This window comes from Lathyrus oleraceus, chromosome 7 (assembly GCF_024323335.1).
Source record: "Lathyrus oleraceus cultivar Zhongwan6 chromosome 7, CAAS_Psat_ZW6_1.0, whole genome shotgun sequence".
Taxonomy (NCBI): Eukaryota; Viridiplantae; Streptophyta; class Magnoliopsida; order Fabales; family Fabaceae; genus Lathyrus; species Lathyrus oleraceus.
In genome coordinates, this window is record NC_066585.1 from 526,607,749 (window position 1) to 526,627,755 (window position 20,007).

The 20,007-nt window shown below is 38.3% G+C and overlaps 1 protein-coding gene across 1 annotated transcript in view; it reads right to left on the reverse strand.

Moving 5' to 3' along the window:
- LOC127104773 (uncharacterized) overlaps positions 1 to 20,007 on the reverse strand; it is an 83,715-nt gene continuing 63,708 nt past the window's right edge. The window contains exon 5 of the mRNA XM_051041929.1: positions 1 to 89. Within this exon, the coding sequence (XP_050897886.1) occupies positions 1 to 89 (89 nt within the window). The remainder of the gene's footprint in view (positions 90 to 20,007) is intronic.

The window sequence follows — 20,007 nt, forward strand, 5'->3', positions numbered from 1 at the left end:
TCATAATTTCTTCCAGATTTCTTGAATTTGCTCTATTTCTTCGACTTCTTCATTTTCTTCATACTTCTTCATATGTAGCTCATCTTTAACTTTAAATTTCATTGAATTCATTACAAATACTTATAAAAGTCATGTAATGACAACTTGTCATTAGGCGACCAACTATCAACTAGTTGGGTGTTGCTCTGTTTATCATATATTTATGCATGAAATACGCGTTGTGTAATTGGCGGGTTGGAGTAGTCCAGGGTGACCAATAAATCTCTAGGAAATGCTATGTTAAAAGTCTAAAGTTGAAAAGAGTATGAACTCTAGTCGTGAACACCAAAAGAGTGACCCGAGAATTGATAAATGATTATTGTGTCATGTTTTTAGCTTATTTCCTTCCCGCTTTCTCGTGTGTTTTCATCATTTTAGTTCAATTTTATACCTTTTTATGTTATTTTGATGTTTTTAGCAAATAAGAGAGTAATGAACCTAACTGGAGTGAAAAAGACCAAGGATCGCCAAAAAGGAGCCCTCACCATACAAAATACCCATGTCCAACATAATTCAATTGTGTTAGCTGACATAGGTCGTGTTTGCCCAAAGTTGATGCACTATAACCGGGGATACACGGGCTGAACGTGTCCTTTGACACATGTCATGTTTCCTGACACGGCCAGGTGACACACCCGTGTTAAACCCAACGATAGTTACGAAATCATGAGTTTTTTAGGCGTTTTTGTGACTTTTGGACATCTGAAACTTCCTAAGACTTAATGCTAATGGTTCTTAATATTTTGCATGAAATTATATGTGATTATGAGTGATTAATTGATAGTTTTTGTATAAATAGTGCACTTGAGCTTGAGGAAAAAGGGAATGACTTGTTACTTCTATACACTTTTTAATTTCCAGCTTTCTTTTATTCAGGTTCTTTAATTAAAATTTCTTTACTTTATTTACTTTGCATGCTATACCTTTTACTTGCTTAATTGTTGTTTACCTCACTATGAGTGAGTAGTTTTACAAGGATAAAGGGTCGTGATAGTATATCTTATGACGATACCCGATTGATTTATTCGACATGAACTACGAGAACTATATGTATTTTTTAAATAATTCAAGCTCTTAAAAATATTTATGTCGATTGCAAAAGAAAAAGCAACCCATATATGGTCATAGAATAAAAGGATATGAGTCGATATCGGACCGCAAATTGCTAAACTATAGATTTGCGAGGTGAAGCTAGCGGAAATATACCCGAACATATCACACGCTCAAACATACAACAGAGTCGCCATCGAACTTTATTTATTCCAGAAGGAAAGGGAAAACATCGATAAAACCCGGGGGGAAGAGATATATTGGGTAAGGAAGTCGCTTATGCAAGGGGAAGGTATTAGCACCCCAAACATCCATGGTACTCCATGTGAATCGTTTTGATTGTTCTCGCTCGAATAGGTGTTATATCCAAAGATTATTTGCAAAAGAATGGGAAAAGGAAAGAGAATAGATAAAGTGCTCGGTTAGGATTGGGGCCCTCATGCCTACGTATCCTCATAGTGCAATGAGGAATTCAGAGCTTCGTAGTTCAAGGAACTAGAGGCAGGAGATGAAAAGAAGTGTGATCGAAGTATGGTCTGAACCAAAGAATTGTATGATTTGAACTCCAACAAGGGTGAAAAAATGAACCCAAGAGTAAGGTAACTATTACCAGTACGTGGGCTAGTAAGACCGCCACTATAGGGTAAAGCCAAAAAGACGAAGAAATAGGTGTTTGGGCACAGTCCCAAACATCTCTTGGCTCACAAGGTGACGCAAGAAGGAGCACAAAGGGGTAGTATATTTGACTCAAAGATAACTGGTATATCACATGGAGTGAAAGAAGGTAGAATATGAGTGTGTCGCGGGGATGAACGGAATGAAGTGACCAAAGTCACAGAATTGAATATGTGATAAGTGACTGGAGAAGTATTGTTTGAAATCAAAAGGTGAAAGTGTATTGGAATCCATAAGAGAAATGAGATTCGTACCATAGAGGGAAACAACTTTAACCGATGCGTGGACCAGTAGGACCGCCACTATAAGGTGATTAGCCAAAAAAGGAGGAATTAAGTGTTTGAGGGCGTAGCCCAAACAACTCTAGGTAGAAATGCGGACTTTTCCCTATACGTCCTAAAAGGGTATGCATGGAATTCCAAAGAAAGTGTATTTCGATGTCAAAGGAATAATATGTCACTGGGTGTACGATTTATGATCGAAGGTAGATAATGGATAATGAAAGATATGAATTATTCCCTAAGGCAAAGGAGGAATAATTAGAAGTATGCTCGCCATGAATTCACATCCTCATGCCTATGTATTCTCATTGTGCAATGAGAAAGTCAAAGCAATCGTAGTTCGGAACCACGAGAAATAGAGAGAGAGATATACAGTGGTGAAAAGTATAACTTGTACCAACAGAATGGTAACAAAAGGTATTTGTCTAAGCGGCAGGGGACTCACAAGACAAACCCAATTTCATAGGTTGATTGCAGTACTGTATAGTACCAGGAATAATGTATCACTGGATGGGGAACAAACAATTTGAGATCAAATGAGAATAGTATCTTGGATCCAAGAAAGAGATAAACTCTGAATCAGAGAGCAAGGTAGGCATTTACCGGTATGTGGGCTAGTAAGACCTCCATTATAGGGTAAAGTCAAAAAGAAAGACTGAACTAAGTGTTTGGGCATAGTCCTAAACAACTCTCGATTGATGAGATGGACTGTCGTTAAGACATCCTAAAAGGATAGACAATGAGTCCAAGGAGAAGTATGATTGATCTAAAAAAGATGGTATATATTGGATGAATGAAGAATTATCGATTGATGAATAAGGTAGATTGATAAATAAGATAGGAATAGATAAGGTAGCTCACGAAGAATCTGAATTCTCCTGCCTACGTATCCTTATAGTGCAATAAGGAAATCAGAGCTTTCGTAGTTTAGCCAACTAGGGCTGAAAGCAAGAACGATTGGAGGCAAAAAAATGATTGGATGATTGAATTGAAATGATTATAATGGAAAATGGGAAAATGAAAGACTTGACGGTTGATTGATAAGAATCACACTAAAGTCTACGAATAAGGGCGAGCGCTTTGAATATTTGGGGCCTACGCCCCATACGCAAAGTCGCTCTAGACGAGGATAGGAGAGACTCCGTCTCGTCATTCCCTATTACTTAAGGCTCGTAGCGCATGATACTTCTCTTGACTGACAAGTTGTTGGTGAAGAATCTTCGTTATTGATCCTTGTGTTGATGTTGATTTGTGTGAAGAAGACTTGGTAGTTTAATCGATTCGTATTGTACTAAAGTTTATGAATAAGGGCGAACGCTTTGAATATTTGGGGTATACGCCCCATACGCAAATTCGCTCTAGACGAGGATAAGAGATACTTCGTCTCGCCATTCCTTATTACTTAAGGCTCGTTTCGTACAACTTGAATCGTGTTTACCAAGTGTTGACCTTTGATTTATCTTGTATAATCCGCTGCTTGGTGTGACTGAGGATGCCTTGATTGAAGATCTTGACTTGAGGCTTCGAGCTCCACAACTTAGAATAAAAGTCTTATTAAGTGACCAAGGGTCTTTTGGTCACTCAATTTAGACTGTGGGATTATACAGGTTCAAAGGATTTAATTGATCAAAATTGTTTTTGATCAATTTAAATCATGGGGTTGAAATGATTTTGAATTTTAGGTTAGTCCTAATCTAATGGTTAGAGTTAATCAAGCTAATCTAAGGGTACATGTTATGATTAATTAAAATTTCTATGTTAAAATCCTAAGGGAGCATGTTGTGGTTAGTCAAACTTCTTGATTAAAATTCTATTTTAAATTCTATTCCTAAACAAGCATATTTTTATATGGCTACAAATGGCAAAGTAAACCCCTAAAGGGGCAAAATGGTCATTTTACATGAAACATCAATTATGGACAATGTTAAATTCTCATTAAAATTATAATTGGAGCCTAATATGGATTAAGTTCTAAAATTGATTTTAACCCTAATGGTGGAAACTAAACCAAATCTAAAAAGAAACACCTAAAAACTAATTAAGCCTTAATTTCCTTCTAATAAAAATATGATAATTAATCCTAAATTCCATTTAAATCCAAAAATCCTAAAAATTTGATTAACCTAAACAATCGTGATTAACAAAAATTAATCCTAATTAAATCTATAAAGGAATTAAATGTAATTAAAATCACACAAGTATTGGCGGTGTAATTCTAGAACTAGGTGTGTGGTTAGAGAATGGGCCTTAGGCCCAAGAATCTTCCTGCCAACAAACAAAAAATCCAATGTAGCAGCAGTTGGGGGTGTATGGGTTCACTGAGGTGATGTTGAAAGGAAAAGCTAGATGGGCCCAAATTGCAAGCCCAAATGCCAATGCCTGAAAAACTTCTTAACCAAAATTGAATTTGAACACTTCTGGTTGCGCGCCCTTATTTCCCACCATCTCCGACCAAAGGCCGTCACGGACCACCGTAGGCCACCGCACCTGAAATATTCTCCGACGACGGTGACGAGAATCAGATACCTCATTCGAATCATCTTCACCTCCTCAAACCGAATCCACTCTCCAATTCGAGCAGAACCAAGTTCAATGTTACAGATCTAATTATAGAATTCAAATAACTCTAGAGGCATGGATACAAATTAAATGGTGATGTCTAAGAGTCAGTGTCCTAATTGTTAGGGCTTTGAGTTGCCTTAAGCTATGCTTCAAAATGATAACATGGTTGCAGCGAAAGGGTGAAGAAAAACCTACCTTCGAAGCCGAGGATCGCTCCAGCGAGATGTTGAATCGGGGAAGAGGAAATAAGCAGAGGAAAATCACTTGATCAAAAGGTATGGCCTTGTATCTCCCTTTTTATGCTTTCACTGCTTCTTCTAATCAACTTCTTCTTCTTAAATTCAGTGATACTGTTGAACTGTGAGTGATGCAAGGTTAAGCTCACTCTTCTTGAAGCTTCAATGTGAAGCTCCAATGGAGTTTGAGGAGAGCTCTGAGTGAGAGAGGGAAAGAGGTTCGAAAATGATCGTAAATGATTGAAGGTGATGATTTCCAAGGGTCTCAAAATGATGGTCAAGATGTATATTTATAGTGGTTAGGCTTGGGATTAATGTGGCTTGAAATTAGTTATTGTCAGGTTATGAGTTAGCTTAAGAGTTAGTTGGAGTGAACTGAATGAGTTTACTTGGTTAACTCACTAAGTTGGAAGTTAGTTGGCTGGATTAGTTAATTGGTTAATTGATTGGTTTTGAGTGATTCCAATAGTGACTGGTTATAGCAGGTTGACCTTAAGTGGATTTGGCTTTGAAGTTTTGTCTATGACCTGTTATTTAATTGGCTTAGGTGCAAGGTATAACGAGTAGGTTTAAGTGTGACTTGTAACTGTAGATTAATTCTGATTATGCAGAGTATGTGAACCATTAGCCTTGAGGTGTCTGGTCATGATGTGATCTTATTTTTACCGTTATGATAAATTACCTTGCTTGCAAGATTGAATGGCTTGGATGAGGCTTGGTCTTGATGTCTGTTTTGGTGCCATTGTTTATGCAGCATAACTAGGTTGGCTTTTGCACATGCTGCATGACAAGTTTCCATTTGTCATTGACATTATCTTGGTAGGTTTGTACTGAATGTTGCAGGATTGGATTTCACTGATTCAAGATTGTTTTGACTCTTTTTGCACTGCCTGAATGGTGTTTGTGGTTATGTCATTGTAGAATCCATATGGTTGGCTGCAGTCTTTATTTGGCTTGTGCATTGATGATGTTGGCAGGGTGTCATGATATACTGCAGGTCATGTCAGCTGCAGGATCCCTATGGTTTTGCATTGCCCCGCCTAGGTCTGGAGGTTGCGCATCTGGTTTGGCTTCTTCTTTTTTGGGTATTAGTTTATGTGGTTATTGTGTTAACTCTATTTTTGAACTGCAAGGTGCATTGTAGAATTGGGTATGTTGCAGTAAACAGGTAGGGCCAATGTGTTGATGTAGGATCATGGTCCTGGCGTTGATACAAGTTATGGACTTGACATGGTGGTCCTGGTGCCAGCCCTTGCTGTATCATGTGGTAAGTTTTGGCTTTTGGTGAATTTTGAAAAATGGTTTCCAAGGTATTTAGGCAATGTTTATGGTTGTTTACTTGGGTTATTGGACCTTTGGCATGAGGTTTGGCTTGTGAAAGGCAAGGACCTTTGTTTTGATGCATTGCAGGATGATTTGCTGCAGAACTTGCATTGCCATCTGGAGGTATCTGTATGTTGCACTACTACATTGGTGTATTATGGATGTTGTGGGATGGACACCAATGGTTGACTTTTGAAACACATTTGTCGCAACGCGAAAAACAACCGGCGGAAAAAACAAGTTTACAGAGCCGCCACCGACGCTATTCATCCTATGACGGAAAGGAAGCACATGACTAACCTAAGAAATGGGAAAGGAACGGTCTTACGACCAGAGATTGCAAGGTACGGGAGTCGGTTACGCAATGGGAAGGTATTAACACCCCTCACGTCCGTCGTACTCGACGGGATCCACGCTCAAAAGAATAGGAAAAGGTTGCTGAATAACTGCTCAAAGAGAATGCACACACTGGAATAATAAACAGGTGAAAGAAGATGGAGGAAGTGGACTCGGCAGGCTGTCGCATCCTAGGCCTATGTAGTTTGTCAGAAACAAACATCAGAGTCGACGTAGTTCGGGGAAATGGGAAAAATGCTCGGTAGGATATCGCGTCCTATGCCTACGTATCTTCTCTATCCAGAGAAAGAATCAGAGCACCCGTAGCTCGGCTAACGCACGCCGAAACAAACACTAAAAAGAGACGCTGAGACGTCAAACGAAACACTCAACAAGGAAACAGAATGCCAATAAATGGACTTATATCCGACTCCAAACAAACAAATAGGAAACAAAATGCCAATAGATGGGCTTACATCTGACTCCAAACACACAAACCAGGAAACAGAATGCCAATAGTTGGACTTACATCCGACTCCAAACAATAGCACACGCTAACCAGCGAACACCAAAGCAAAAGGTTATCAGATCAACAAGCTAATAGGGAGTCTGGAACTCGAGCCTAATAATTGTCACACAAAACACACACAAAAAAAGAAAAAGGTTGCCCGGAGAGATCTCGCGCGATCTCCTGCCTACTTATCTCATCTGGTATGAGAATCAGGGCGACGTAGTTCCCCTTAACAGGGGAGAAACTCTCCTAACCAGAGACCAAGGGAATAACAAACTAAAAGGGAGACTGACTCGAGCCTAATAGTTGTCATGCAATCCACAATAGCCCTAGGTTGAGGTATCTAAACAGAACCTAACTCGCACAGGCAGCAAGTCAAAACGAACAGCAAATCAACATGTATGAAAAGCAAACACACAAGCAATCATCACACTCTATATACAAACAAGAGGCTCAGACAAAACGGTTGGGCTTTAGTCAAGAGGTCATATCAACCTCGACAAACAAGCAGAAACTATAGGGGTATGCTGAAGCTCTTAACCGCTAACATTGAGAGTTAGGGTGAAGCTGATGAAAGGTAATGAGGATGAGACCTTACAGCTCTTATCCCTGGCCTGGGTGAGCTTCAAATCAATGAAAGCATGGGGGTCCATAAAGAGGGACCCTATTCCAGTTGACCGACTCTATACAAGGATCTTGGGTTAGGTTCAAGAGCATCAACACGTAGTGCGAGCATAATGAACAACTCAACGACTAACAGGGGACTGACTACTAGTCCCTTCTATCTGTCAATTGCCTCTTCACTTAGGAGGACTTAACAAGTAACATGCCTCGACAAGGAGGTCTTTGGCACAAATATAAACAAACACAGACATTACCTCTTAAGGAGGACTTCAGCCAAACGCCTGCCAAAAAAGCGACAGGGCTTCCAGACTACATGGAGTTAGAAAGCTAAACTACCTCAGTGGTGTACCAACCACACTCCAAAGCAAAGCAAAGCAAGCTAATAGCGACTAATGTACCTGTACAAAAGCCAAACAATCAGTATTGTATTCAGAAAACCAAACAGACAACAGTGGAATCATCCAACAATAATACACAATGCAAGTCTCAAATGCAAGCACTCAAGTGAGTTCATCACATCAATGGACCTACAACACAACAATAGTTAGTAAACAAAGCAACTTGCATCTCAAATAATGAGCAAACCAACCATTAGTGCTAGATACCTGAAACACAAACACAATTGGTGAGTACAAACCACTAGTACAAAGACTAGGGTCAAAGGCAAGTCAAATGACCAAAACAGAAGTTAATATTACACATGAAGCATAATCATTCAAACAAGAAGAAGGCCTCAAAAGGACCAAAGCCAATTCATAAGGCAAAGCCATCACATGATCAAGATGAATCAAAGGAAAACAAAGTGATCAAAATTGGACATCAAACATAGAAAATCCATATTAAAACAGAAATGTATCCAATGATCATGAATTTTTTTATACAAGCTTATCATGTTAAGAATGAAGATCATACAAAAAAATCAACTCCAGAAGAGATCAAATGGCATATGAATGAAAATGTACAAATGTAACATACAAGTTGTGACACAAATTGTCACACTACATGTCCATGTATCCAAAACAGTGGTAGAACATGATAAAAATGCCAAACAAAAGCCAAAAAATCATGTTACATGTTAGGAACAAGCATGTCAAATTTCAAGCCAATTGGATAAACTATGGGCATTTCACAAGCAACTGAATTCAACATGTCAAAATGAACACAATGTCTAATCAAAAATCAACAAATAAAAATCCAGAAAGGCAAAATTCATGCAATCAATCCTACAAATAACTAGAGTTCAAAACAAGAATGTGAAAAAAACTTTGGATTAAATTGAACAATCCTACTATTTTTAATGAATTTTAGAAGTTGATGAAATAATATTGAAATAACATGAAAAATAGGAGGGAAATCATTATTCAAATAAAAATTGGAAACTGCAATCACCAGGACTTGAACCCACGCCATGCAGGTAAACAAAAGGCGCTCAAAATGAAATAACAGAAAGTGTAAATGCCAGGAATCGATCCCAGGCGCCTAAGGTAAAATGCGCTCAACAAAATAATTCACAAATTTGCAACATGCCAGAATCGAACCAGCGCATGGTAGGACAAGAATGAGTGCTAAAATAAAATTCAAACACAATGCGCGAGTGAAGGCTCGAACTCGCGTGTGGACTGTGTTTTGATCCAAAGCCAGGCAAAACCCTAGCTACAGTAGCAGGTGACGGCGAACGGCTGAAACAGCCGTCTTCTCCGGCCAGCCAGGCGGAGCGCCGCCACAAAATTTTCCAGAATCTTGCAAAATTTATATCATTGGAAAGCTCTCATCACGGACATCTCAAATATCACATTAGCTAAGCCTAATTCTCCATGGATCGTTCAAATCGAAGGCGAGAAGTTTCATGAACCAAACTTTAAATCACTCATACATGTTCATTTCTTAACCAAAATTAAATCTAATCATATCAGAATCATCAGCACAACAAGATCTACAAGATTATGTCAAGAAATTGGAGAAATAAGCTGGTCGAATTTCCACTTACTTGGAATGACAGTGCTTCAAATCCACGTGTTCAAGCCTCCAAATGATCCCTATCCACTCCAGTAATCTTGATTTGAAGCTTTGAGTAAGAATTAATGGTTGAAAGCACTTGTATCTTGCTCAATCTTCAAGTTCCATCACCATGTCCATGCACTTGAATAACTTCAAAACCAACTCAATTTCCACGAATGATGAATGATTCCTGCTCCAAATTCCATGAGGATGATGGATCTATGAAGAAATCTTGTGGTTGTGTGAAGAATTTTTGAAATTCAAGGAGAGAGAGTTTTGGAGGGAAAATGGAATTCTAGATCTAGAATTGTGATTATGCCAAATTCTGTTAGGATTAGGCTTTTATATGGTTCACTAATCACAATACTAATCACCATTAGGCTTGGTTAATCTTGATTAGTGAAAAATGAGGTGAAATGCAAAATTGGCAAATACACCTATGCATGGCTAAAGTGCACGTGAACAGTAGCATGTTAGGGCTTGAAATCACTTAAAATCATTCAACAAACACAATGGAAGTGGCATTTTGCACATATCTTGAACCAAATTCAAATTATGAATTTTCCCTCCAAAAAGCACATGTATGAACACATGATCATATGAACTTTTTTCATGCAATGCAATGGTTCATTTGGAAAGTATTGGTCAAAACAAGCATTTTGCAAAAAGAGTGGACCAAATTGGAGTTTTGAATCAAAAGTTATGCCATGTTGAACCTCCATGTACACTTTGTGATCATTTGGCCATAACTCCTCAACCAATCATCAGATGGACATGATATAGGACTTTTTGAAAAGAGGAGAGAAGGATATTCAACTTTCATGTTCACCAAAAATCCATTTGAAGCTTCTTTGATGTTGGAAAGTCAAGTTGAATATGGACCAAAACTTACCATTTTTGGAAACTTTCAATTATAGGTCACTTTCCATTTTTGGAAACTTTTGCCATGACTTCAAAATCTTCAAGATAGATGTTTGAAATGACAAATGAACCTCTTTTGAACATGATTGAGATGTTGAAACTCATTTCCCCACCTCCTAGCCCTCAGTTGACTGCACAGTTGACTTTTTGGTCCACAAATGACCTTGGAATGCCCTGATCAGCTTGAGTCTCAACCACTTGGGGAAATGGCTCAGAAATGAAACCCTAGCTCATATAAGCTTAATATAATGATCATGTGATCCACTTCTTCAGTAAATACCTTATCTCCTTGAGAATCCCTGGCTGGAAGAATGCAATTGATTAGGGTTGACCAGAGGTCAAAACCCTAATCCAGAGGAACTTGAACATGAACAATGAAGCCCTTGAGAGTGACATAACCATGATGATGGTGACATATCCTTGCAAATAAGATAATGCTCAAGATCTCTGAAGAGTCAGGAAACCCTAACTGAAGCTCATGCCCTCAGATGGCTGATCATCAATTCATGAAGACCCTCAGGCTTGAATCATGTACCTTCTCCCTCTTCTGAAAAAGACTTTGGAGGATGACTTTCTTATTTTCAGATGATATGCACTATGCAAATGCCTAATGTCCTAAAACATGAAATGCTATGTATCAAACTAGTCCCAAGAAGAGGAGGGCAAATTTTGAGGTGTTACAACATTGCATGATGTCCTAACCAAGTTTGTGGTTTGTGTTGCAGAATTTAACTTGGTTTTTCTTGGTGCAACATGGCATGTAGTGTAATGGCATTGTAGGTCCATTTGGCATATGTTCTACTTTAGGATGTTTCTTGCTTTTGGCTTGGTATGCTTCATTTAAAGATAGGTTCATGTGCATGACAGTAGCAGCTCGTATGTTGAACTGTTTTGGTCTAGTTTCATTGCTCAACAGTAAATTGGATGGTTTATGGCAGGTGGCAGCTGGTGTAGTGTTTGTTGCAGGATCTGGCTCATTTTGACTGCATCAGGTACTTATGTGTATTGCTCATGTTATCCTTGTTCTGACTTGGCTCCATGACATGCTTTTTGGTCTACAATAAGGTTTTGCTGGTGTGCATTGCAATACTGACTTGGTTAGGTTCATTGTATGCATTTATGACTTGATGTGCTTGGCATTTCATGCTTCTTTTGCAGCTTGGTCATGCATTGTTTTGTTGTTAGATTAAGGTTTGCAAGAAGGGATTTGGTAAATGCAAGGCAATCACCTCAAGGACCTAACTTGCAGTTTTGATTTGGCAAATGCAATGCAACTGGATTTTCATGGTAGAATAAGAGTTTACACCATGACCAAAATGGAGTTTCAAATAACAAGTGTTCAAAGACCAAGAATTTAGATTTGACCTTAGTATTAGGATCATGACTAGGACTTAGGGTTTTAGGCCAAAGAAAGGGTTTGGGTTGACTTTGGTCAAAGTTAACCAAAAAGTCAACTGTTGACCAAAGTCAACCTTTGGTCAACCTTCCCAAATTTGTAATTTTCACATTTTGGATATTATATGACTATGTAATGAATGAACTTGATAGATTTTGAATGAATTGACTAAGACAATGAGTTGAAAATGACATCCTTTTGTACATGTGTGCTTGATTTTGAAATGAATTGAACATGGGATGATTTGTAACATCATATTACATGGCTTATGAACAAATCTAGGACTTGACAACATAGAGCTACAATTTTGAATGAAACACCAACCAATGGACCAATAGGCATGACCTTGTACCAAGGTCATGAATGCACCAATAGTCAATTGACAAAACCACAAGACAATGGGACAAAAATGGATTGAATTCAAGACCAATGCCCAAATGAAACCACACCAAGATTAGACCATGTACCTTGGTGTCAATGAATGAAGAAAGGATGACATTAGGGTTATGGGCATCACTAGATGAAAAGTCAAGCTATCAAGTTCACCAAGGCCACTCCCTCATGAGGTTAGGGTTTCCATGGAGGCCTACCCCTCAAGCAAGTCTTTTGAATCAAACTAGATACTCCACAAACAATCCCTCAAATGTATGAGCCTTCATTAGGTTTCATCACCAAATCAATAGGAATTAGGGTTTTGGATGACTCTAGAGGTTGCTTAGATAGCCTCTTGTTGAATCCATACTTTCATCATCAAGCAATTAGGGTTTTGACCTCTCTTATGCTTTAACGGATGGTCAAACCATGCTTTTGAAATTTGATCCCAAGCTAGCTTCACAGGCCAAGGTCCCTGAGTCCATGGTGATCCACTAGTGTATACATGATGCATGTGAATGAGCTGTGAGTGTATGTAAATGATCCTCAAGTCAAGAAGTTGGATGGGAAGATGTGAAAAAATGGGGAGGAAAATTTTGGGGTACAACACGAGGCACACGCCGTGACAAGGTGATTCACTCTCGATTGAGAAAGTTGCTTAGTCATGCCAGATATACGTCTAGATACGCATGCCACGAAAGTGGGTGTCATACATATTTCTCTACTTTTCTATAATTTTCTTGGTTATTCTCGTGTTTGAATTCAGATAATCAATATGGTAAGTCTTGATAGATGATCATAACCTCATGCCCTGTTTTATTTATCTGTTGGATCTTATTTCAATTTGCAGTAAACCAATTAAAATTGTGACCGCTTTATCCAAACACCGTTAGGATAAGATTCAACACTCATATACATCTCCATGTGGGTTCAATCTTATTATACTACTTGCCATTTCCGTGCACTTGCAACTTGAAAACAACAAGAGTCAAACCATTAGAAGTGGCTCTGAAAGATGGAGAGGCTCATCCTCATAAGGGCGAGAAGATAGGAAAATGAAGACTCAATGGGAAAGTCTAAAAGTAATATCTTTTTATCGTTGTTTTTTGGTTTGTTATTTGGTTTTAAGCGTGTATTATACCTCTGCCGTTTGTAAGGATAATTTATCTTTATGGGGAAGCACTATTTTCCCTGGCTCCCAGTAATGGGGGTAAGGGTTTTTAACGAGGCTCCTCATTATGTTGTTTTGAGTTATTTGAATTTTCGTCTCCCCCTTATTTGTAGGAAACTATAGAAAAGATATTTGTACAAAACTGTCCCTGGAGGTAATAAAATGATGGATCCCTATGGAGGAATCCTTACTACCCTCAGAGCCGATAAAATGGTAGATCCTCATGGAGGAATACTTTCCACCCTTGGAGGTGATAAAATTTTGGATCCCCATTGAGGTATCCTTGTCTCATTTGGAGGCGATAAAATGATGGATCCTCAAGAAGGAATCCTTGCCATCCTTAGAGGCGATAAAATGTTGGATGCTTATGGAGAAATCCTTACCGCCCTTCGAGGTGACAAGAAATGTTGGATCCTCATGGAGTAATCTTTGCCTCCCTTTAAGGCGATTATGCATGCTAGATCCTCATGAAGGAATCCTTGTTGCCCTTGGAGGCGATAAAATACTGGATCCTCATGCAGGAATCCTTGTCGCCCTTAAAGGTGATAAAATGTTGGATCCTCATGGAGGATTCCTTTCTTCCCTTAGAGGCGATAAGAAATGTTGGATCCTCATGCAGGAATCCTTTCTATCCTTGGGGGAGATAAAACACTAGATCCTCGTGGCGGAATCCTTGCGGCCTTTTGAGGCGATCAAACATGTTGGATCTTCATGGAAGAATCCTTGCCGCCCTTCGAGGTGATAAGAAACATTGGATTTTCATAAGGGATCCTTATCGCCTTATGGGGAAATATTAGTGAAGGGCCAAAATAGGTCTCCTAAGTGATTATATGAAGTCACTTAAAGAACAATCCTAAGAAAATCACACGGTAAACAATAAAGGAAAAATAGATAAAGCAAATCACACAGGAAAGTAATAAAGGCAAAATAGCTAAAGCAAATATGCCTTAAGGGCGCAAAAGTTATGTTTTTACAAAAAGGACCACAAGGGAAAATATACAGAGAAAATCCACGAAGAGCCAAGAAAACAAAAATAATAAATCCTTCAAAGCTCAATGACCATCTTCCATGTTTACCTTCTCCAAGGGTACTTTATCTGAGTGAGGAGTCACTGACTCACCTCCCTCGACCGTCTTTCCATCCCGAGCTCCAACACATGAGGAAGACCTTGGCTGTTAGGAAGGGGACACCTCCTATCCATCCAGCAGTTGACCATTACGAATAACCTTGAATATATCCAAAAGGCTCAAATCTAGCGTAAGGTAGAAGAAGGGCACCCACTCCTTTGCATGCCTGAAGTAAGTATCCTTGAGATATGATGCCTCGCCCTCTAATTCCTTATTGGAGTGAAGGGCATATTAAAAAGACGACTTCAAGGTTTCCTCCGAGGCAACCGACTCATTTGCTTTAATATTGAAAATACCCAACTTAGCCCCCAATTTTTTTTTTCATTTTGTAAGGATTCAAGCAACTATTGTCCCTGGCATAACCGTTTTGTAACATTTAAGCTTTTCTCTCAGTTCATTTTTGACATGGTATCGCATCTCCCTATCGAAACGTTATAACATCAGTCCCATTAGCAAGTGATTCTCTTTCATATTAGATAACTCAAGGGGAGACTTAGTGCTGAGAGCCCTATGGTTGCCCTAAAACCCATCGAATAAATGGAGATGGGAGCAGTAAACTTGACAACGCCAAAAAAATGGTCATTCCATAAGTAAGGCTTGGGAGGAGAAACGTCGCCACCAATAGACTTCTAGACACCAGCCTCCTATGGGGTAGGCGAAACAACTTCACTCTCAGTAGCCATGGAAGAATCCTCTCAAGCTTCTAGGCCTAAGCACCTGATGAGTTAGGGGGTGTCCTTTGGCCTACCTTTTCGTCCTCTTAATAATCACACCCTCATGATGGATGTGAGGACTATAACGTCCCGATTTTATTTAAATTATTTTTCATAATTTAATTATGTGATAGTTGTGGTTGTGTGGTGTTGATTGGTATTTTGATGTATTGTGTACCCTTGGTGTGAGGTAGTTGCTTTAGAAATTAAGATGTTGGGGATTGTGTGAACAAAAGTGTAGAATAGTGGTGTGGTGAGTAAAACTAATTAATTATATTAGTTATTATTTAGTTAATTAGTTAATATTAGATGAATATTAATTTAATTAGAATGGGTTATTATTATTATTATTATTATTTAAGAAATTAGTGATAATATAATAAGTTAATAAAATAATAAGAAATATAAGGAAAATAGAAAAGGGGATTTAGGATAGAAACACATAGCACATATCATCTGGGAGAAGAGAGAAGAAACAGAAAAGAAGAGGCTAAGGCTCAAGGGGAGATTCACCATTGTTGAAAGTTAAAGAATCTATTGCTAGGAACTCTAAGGTAAGGATGAGGTTCTGATTATCTAAGGGTTAACATGATGATGGTGGGTAGATTAGGCCATGTAGGTTTTATGTTTTCTTCTCTATGTTCATGACCATCGTGATATTGTTAATTGTTAAATTGTGTAAATGATGAATTGTTGCTGTTAGAATCATGAAATTTGATTGGATTGGTTGTTGTCAATGTTGTGTGGATTGATGTTGTTTCAAGTCAGAGTCGAAACTGAGTTAAGAAGGTTTTCAGTGTAAATAAGTTGGGATTTCGAACTTTGGAAAAGTGATTTTCGGGTTATAAAGGTGATATAAACGATTTGGAAGAAAAATGGAGTTTTGGGATGAATTTTAGATGATTTTCATTTTGGAAAAGTTGCAAAAAAATGCTTCTGCAACAATATAGTCGGTTACCAGAATTGGAGTAACCGGTTACATTGGTTAAATAATACATTTCTGCGTAAATTTTGAGGGGTGTAACCGGTTAGTGGTTTTTGGGTAACCGGTTACCCTGTGTAAAAGAGGCCACACATGGGTTGGAATCAGGGGGTGTAATCGGTTACCAGTTTTTGGGTAACCGATTATTGTGTGTGTGTTGGCAGTAGGTTGCACTAATGGATGTAATGTAACCGGTTACTAGTTTTGGGGTAACCGGTTACACTGGGAGCAATTTCCTAAAAACTTTAAAAATTTATAACTTTTATTCTGAGTGTCCGATTTGAGTGTCGTTTGATGCGTTAGAAAGATGAAAGTATGTACTGTCATTTAAAGTTGGTTTCAGTACCTGAAATTGAATAGTTTTTGAGTGATAGTGTTGATATGTATTGTACTGTTTATGTGGAGGTCCAGAAAGAGGGACCCTATTCCACTTGACCGACTCTATATAAGGATCTTGGGTTAGGTTCAAGAGCATCAGCACGTAGTGCGAGCATAATGAACGACTCAACGACTAACAGGGGACTGGCTACTAGTCCCTTTTATCTGTCAATTGCCTCTTCACTTAGGAGGACTTAACAAGTAACATGCCTCGACAAGGAGGTCTTTGGCACAAATATAAACAAACACAGACATTGCCTCTTAAGGAGGACTTCAGCGAAACGCCTGCCAAAAAAGCGACAGGGCTTCCAGACTACATGGAGTTAGAAGGCTAAACTACCTCAGTGGTGTACCAACCACACTCCAAAGCAAAGCAAAGCAAGCTAATAGCGACTAATGTACCTGTACAAAAGCCAAACAATCAGTATTGTATTCAGAAAACCAAACAGACAACAGTGGAATCATCCAACAATAATACACAATGCAAGTCTCAAATGCAAGCACTCAAGTGAGTTCATCACATAAATGGACCTACAACACAACAATAGTTAGTAAATAAAGCAACTTGCATCTCAAATAATGAGCAAACCAACCATTAGTGCTAGATACCTGAAACACAAACACAATTGGTGAGTACAAACCACTAGTACAAAGACTAGGGTCAAAGGCAAGTCAAATGACCAAAACAGAAGTTAATATTACACATGAAGCATAATCATTCAAACAAGAAGAAGGCCTCAAAAGGACCAAAGCCAATTCATAAGGCAAAGCCATCACATGATCAAGATGAATCAAAGGCAAACAAAGTGATCAAAATTGGACATCAAACATAGAAAATCCATATTAAAACAGAAATGTATCCAATGATCATGAATTTTTTTATACAAGCTTATCATGTTAAGAATGAACATCATACAAAAAATCAACTCCAGAAGAGATCAAATGGCATATGAATGAAAATGTAGAAATGTAACATACAAGTTGTGACAGAAATTGTCACACTATATGTCCATGTATCCAAAATAGTGGTAGAACATGATAAAAATGCCAAACAAAAGCCAAAAAATCATGTTACATGTTAGGAACAAGCATGTCAAATTTCAAGCCAATTGGATAAACTATGGGCATTTCACAAGCAACTGAATTCAACATGTCAAAATGAACACAATGTCTAATCAAAAATCAACAAATAAAAATCCAGAAAGGCAAAATTCATGCAATCAATCCTACAAATAACTAGAGTTCAAAACAAGAATGTGAAAAAAACTTTGGATTAAATTGGACAATCCTACTATTTTTAATGAATTTTAGAAGTTGATGAAATAATATTGAAATAACATGAAAAATAGGAGGGAAATCATTATTCAAATAAAAATTGGAAACTGCAATCACCAGGACTTGAACCCACGCCATGCAGGTAAACAAAAGGCGCTCAAAATGAAATAACAGAAAGTGTAAATGCCAGGAATCGATCCCAGGCGCCTAAGGTAAAATGCGCTCAACAAAATAATTCACAAATTTGCAACATGCCAGAATCGAACCAGCGCATGGTAGGACAAGAATGAGCGCTAAAATAAAATTCAAACACAATGCGCGAGCGAAGGCTCGAACTCGCGTGTGGACTGTGTTTTGATCCAAAGCCAGGAAAAACCCTAGCTACAGTAACAAGCGGCGGCGAACGGCTGAAACAGCTGTCTTCTCCGGCCAGCCAGGCGGAGCGCCGCCACAAAATTTTCCAGAATCTTGCAAAATTTATATCATTGGAAAGCTCTCATCACGTACATCTCAAATATCACATTAGCTAAGCCTAATTCTCCATGGATCGTTCAAATCGAAGGCGAGAAGTTTCATGAACCAAACTTTAAATCACTCATACATGTTCATTTCTTAACCAAAATTAAATCTAATCATATCAGAATCATCAGCACAACAAGATCTACAAGATTATGTCAAGAAATTGGAGAAATAAGCTGGTCGAATTTCCACTTACTTGGAATGACAGTGCTTCAAATCCACGTGTTCAAGCCTCCAAATGATCCCTATCCACTCCAGTAATCTTGATTTGAAGCTTTGAGTAAGAATTAATGGTTGAAAGCACTTGGATCTTGCTCAATCTTCAAGTTCCATCACCATGTCCATGCACTTGAATAACTTCAAAACCAACTCAATTTCCACGAATGATGAATGATTCCTGCTCCAAATTCCATGAGGATGATGGATCTATGAAGAAATCTTGTGGTTGTGTGAAGAATTTTTGAAATTCAAGGAGAGAGAGTTTTGGAGGGAAAATGGAATTCTAGATCTAGAATTGTGATTATGCCAAATTCTGTTAGGATTAGGCTTTTATATGGTTCACTAATCACAATACTAATCACCATTAGGCTTGGTTAATCTTGATTAGTGAAAAATGAGGTGAAATGCAAAATTGGCAAATACACCTATGCATGGCTAAAGTGCACGTGAACAGTAGCATGTTAGGGCTTGAAATCACTTAAAATCATTCAACAAACACAATGGAAGTGGCATTTTGCACATATCTTGAACCAAATTCAAATTATGAATTTTCCCTCCAAAAAGCACATGTATGAACACATGATCATATGAACTTTTTTCATGCAATGCAATGGTTCATTTGGAAAGTATTGGTCAAAACAAGCATTTTGCTAAAAGAGTGGACCAAATTGGAGTTTTGAATCAAAAGTTATGCCATGTTGAACCTCCATGTACACTTTGTGATCATTTGGCCATAACTCCTCAACCAATCATCAGATGGACATGATATAGGACTTTTTGAAAAGAGGAGAGAAGGATATTCAACTTTCATGTTCACCAAAAATCCATTTGAAGCTTCTTTGATGTTGGAAAGTCAAGTTGAATATGGACCAAAACTTACCATTTTTGGAAACTTTCAATTATAGGTCACTTTCCATTTTTGGAAACTTTTGCCCTGACTTCAAAATCTTCAAGATAGATGTTTGAAATGACAAATGAACCTCTTTTGAACATGATTGAGATGTTGAAACTCATTTCCCCACCTCCTAGCCCTCAGTTGACTGCACAGTTGACTTTTTGGTCCACAAATGACCTTGGAATGCCCTGATCAGCTTGAGTCTCAACCACTTGGGGAAATGGCTCAGAAATGAAACCCTAGCTCATATAAGCTCAATATAATGATCATGTGATCCACTTCTTCAGTAAATACCTTATCTCCTTGAGAATCCCTGGCTGGAAGAATGCAATTGATTAGGGTTGACCAGAGGTCAAAACCCTAATCCAGAGGAACTTGAACATGAACAATGAAGCCCTTGAGAG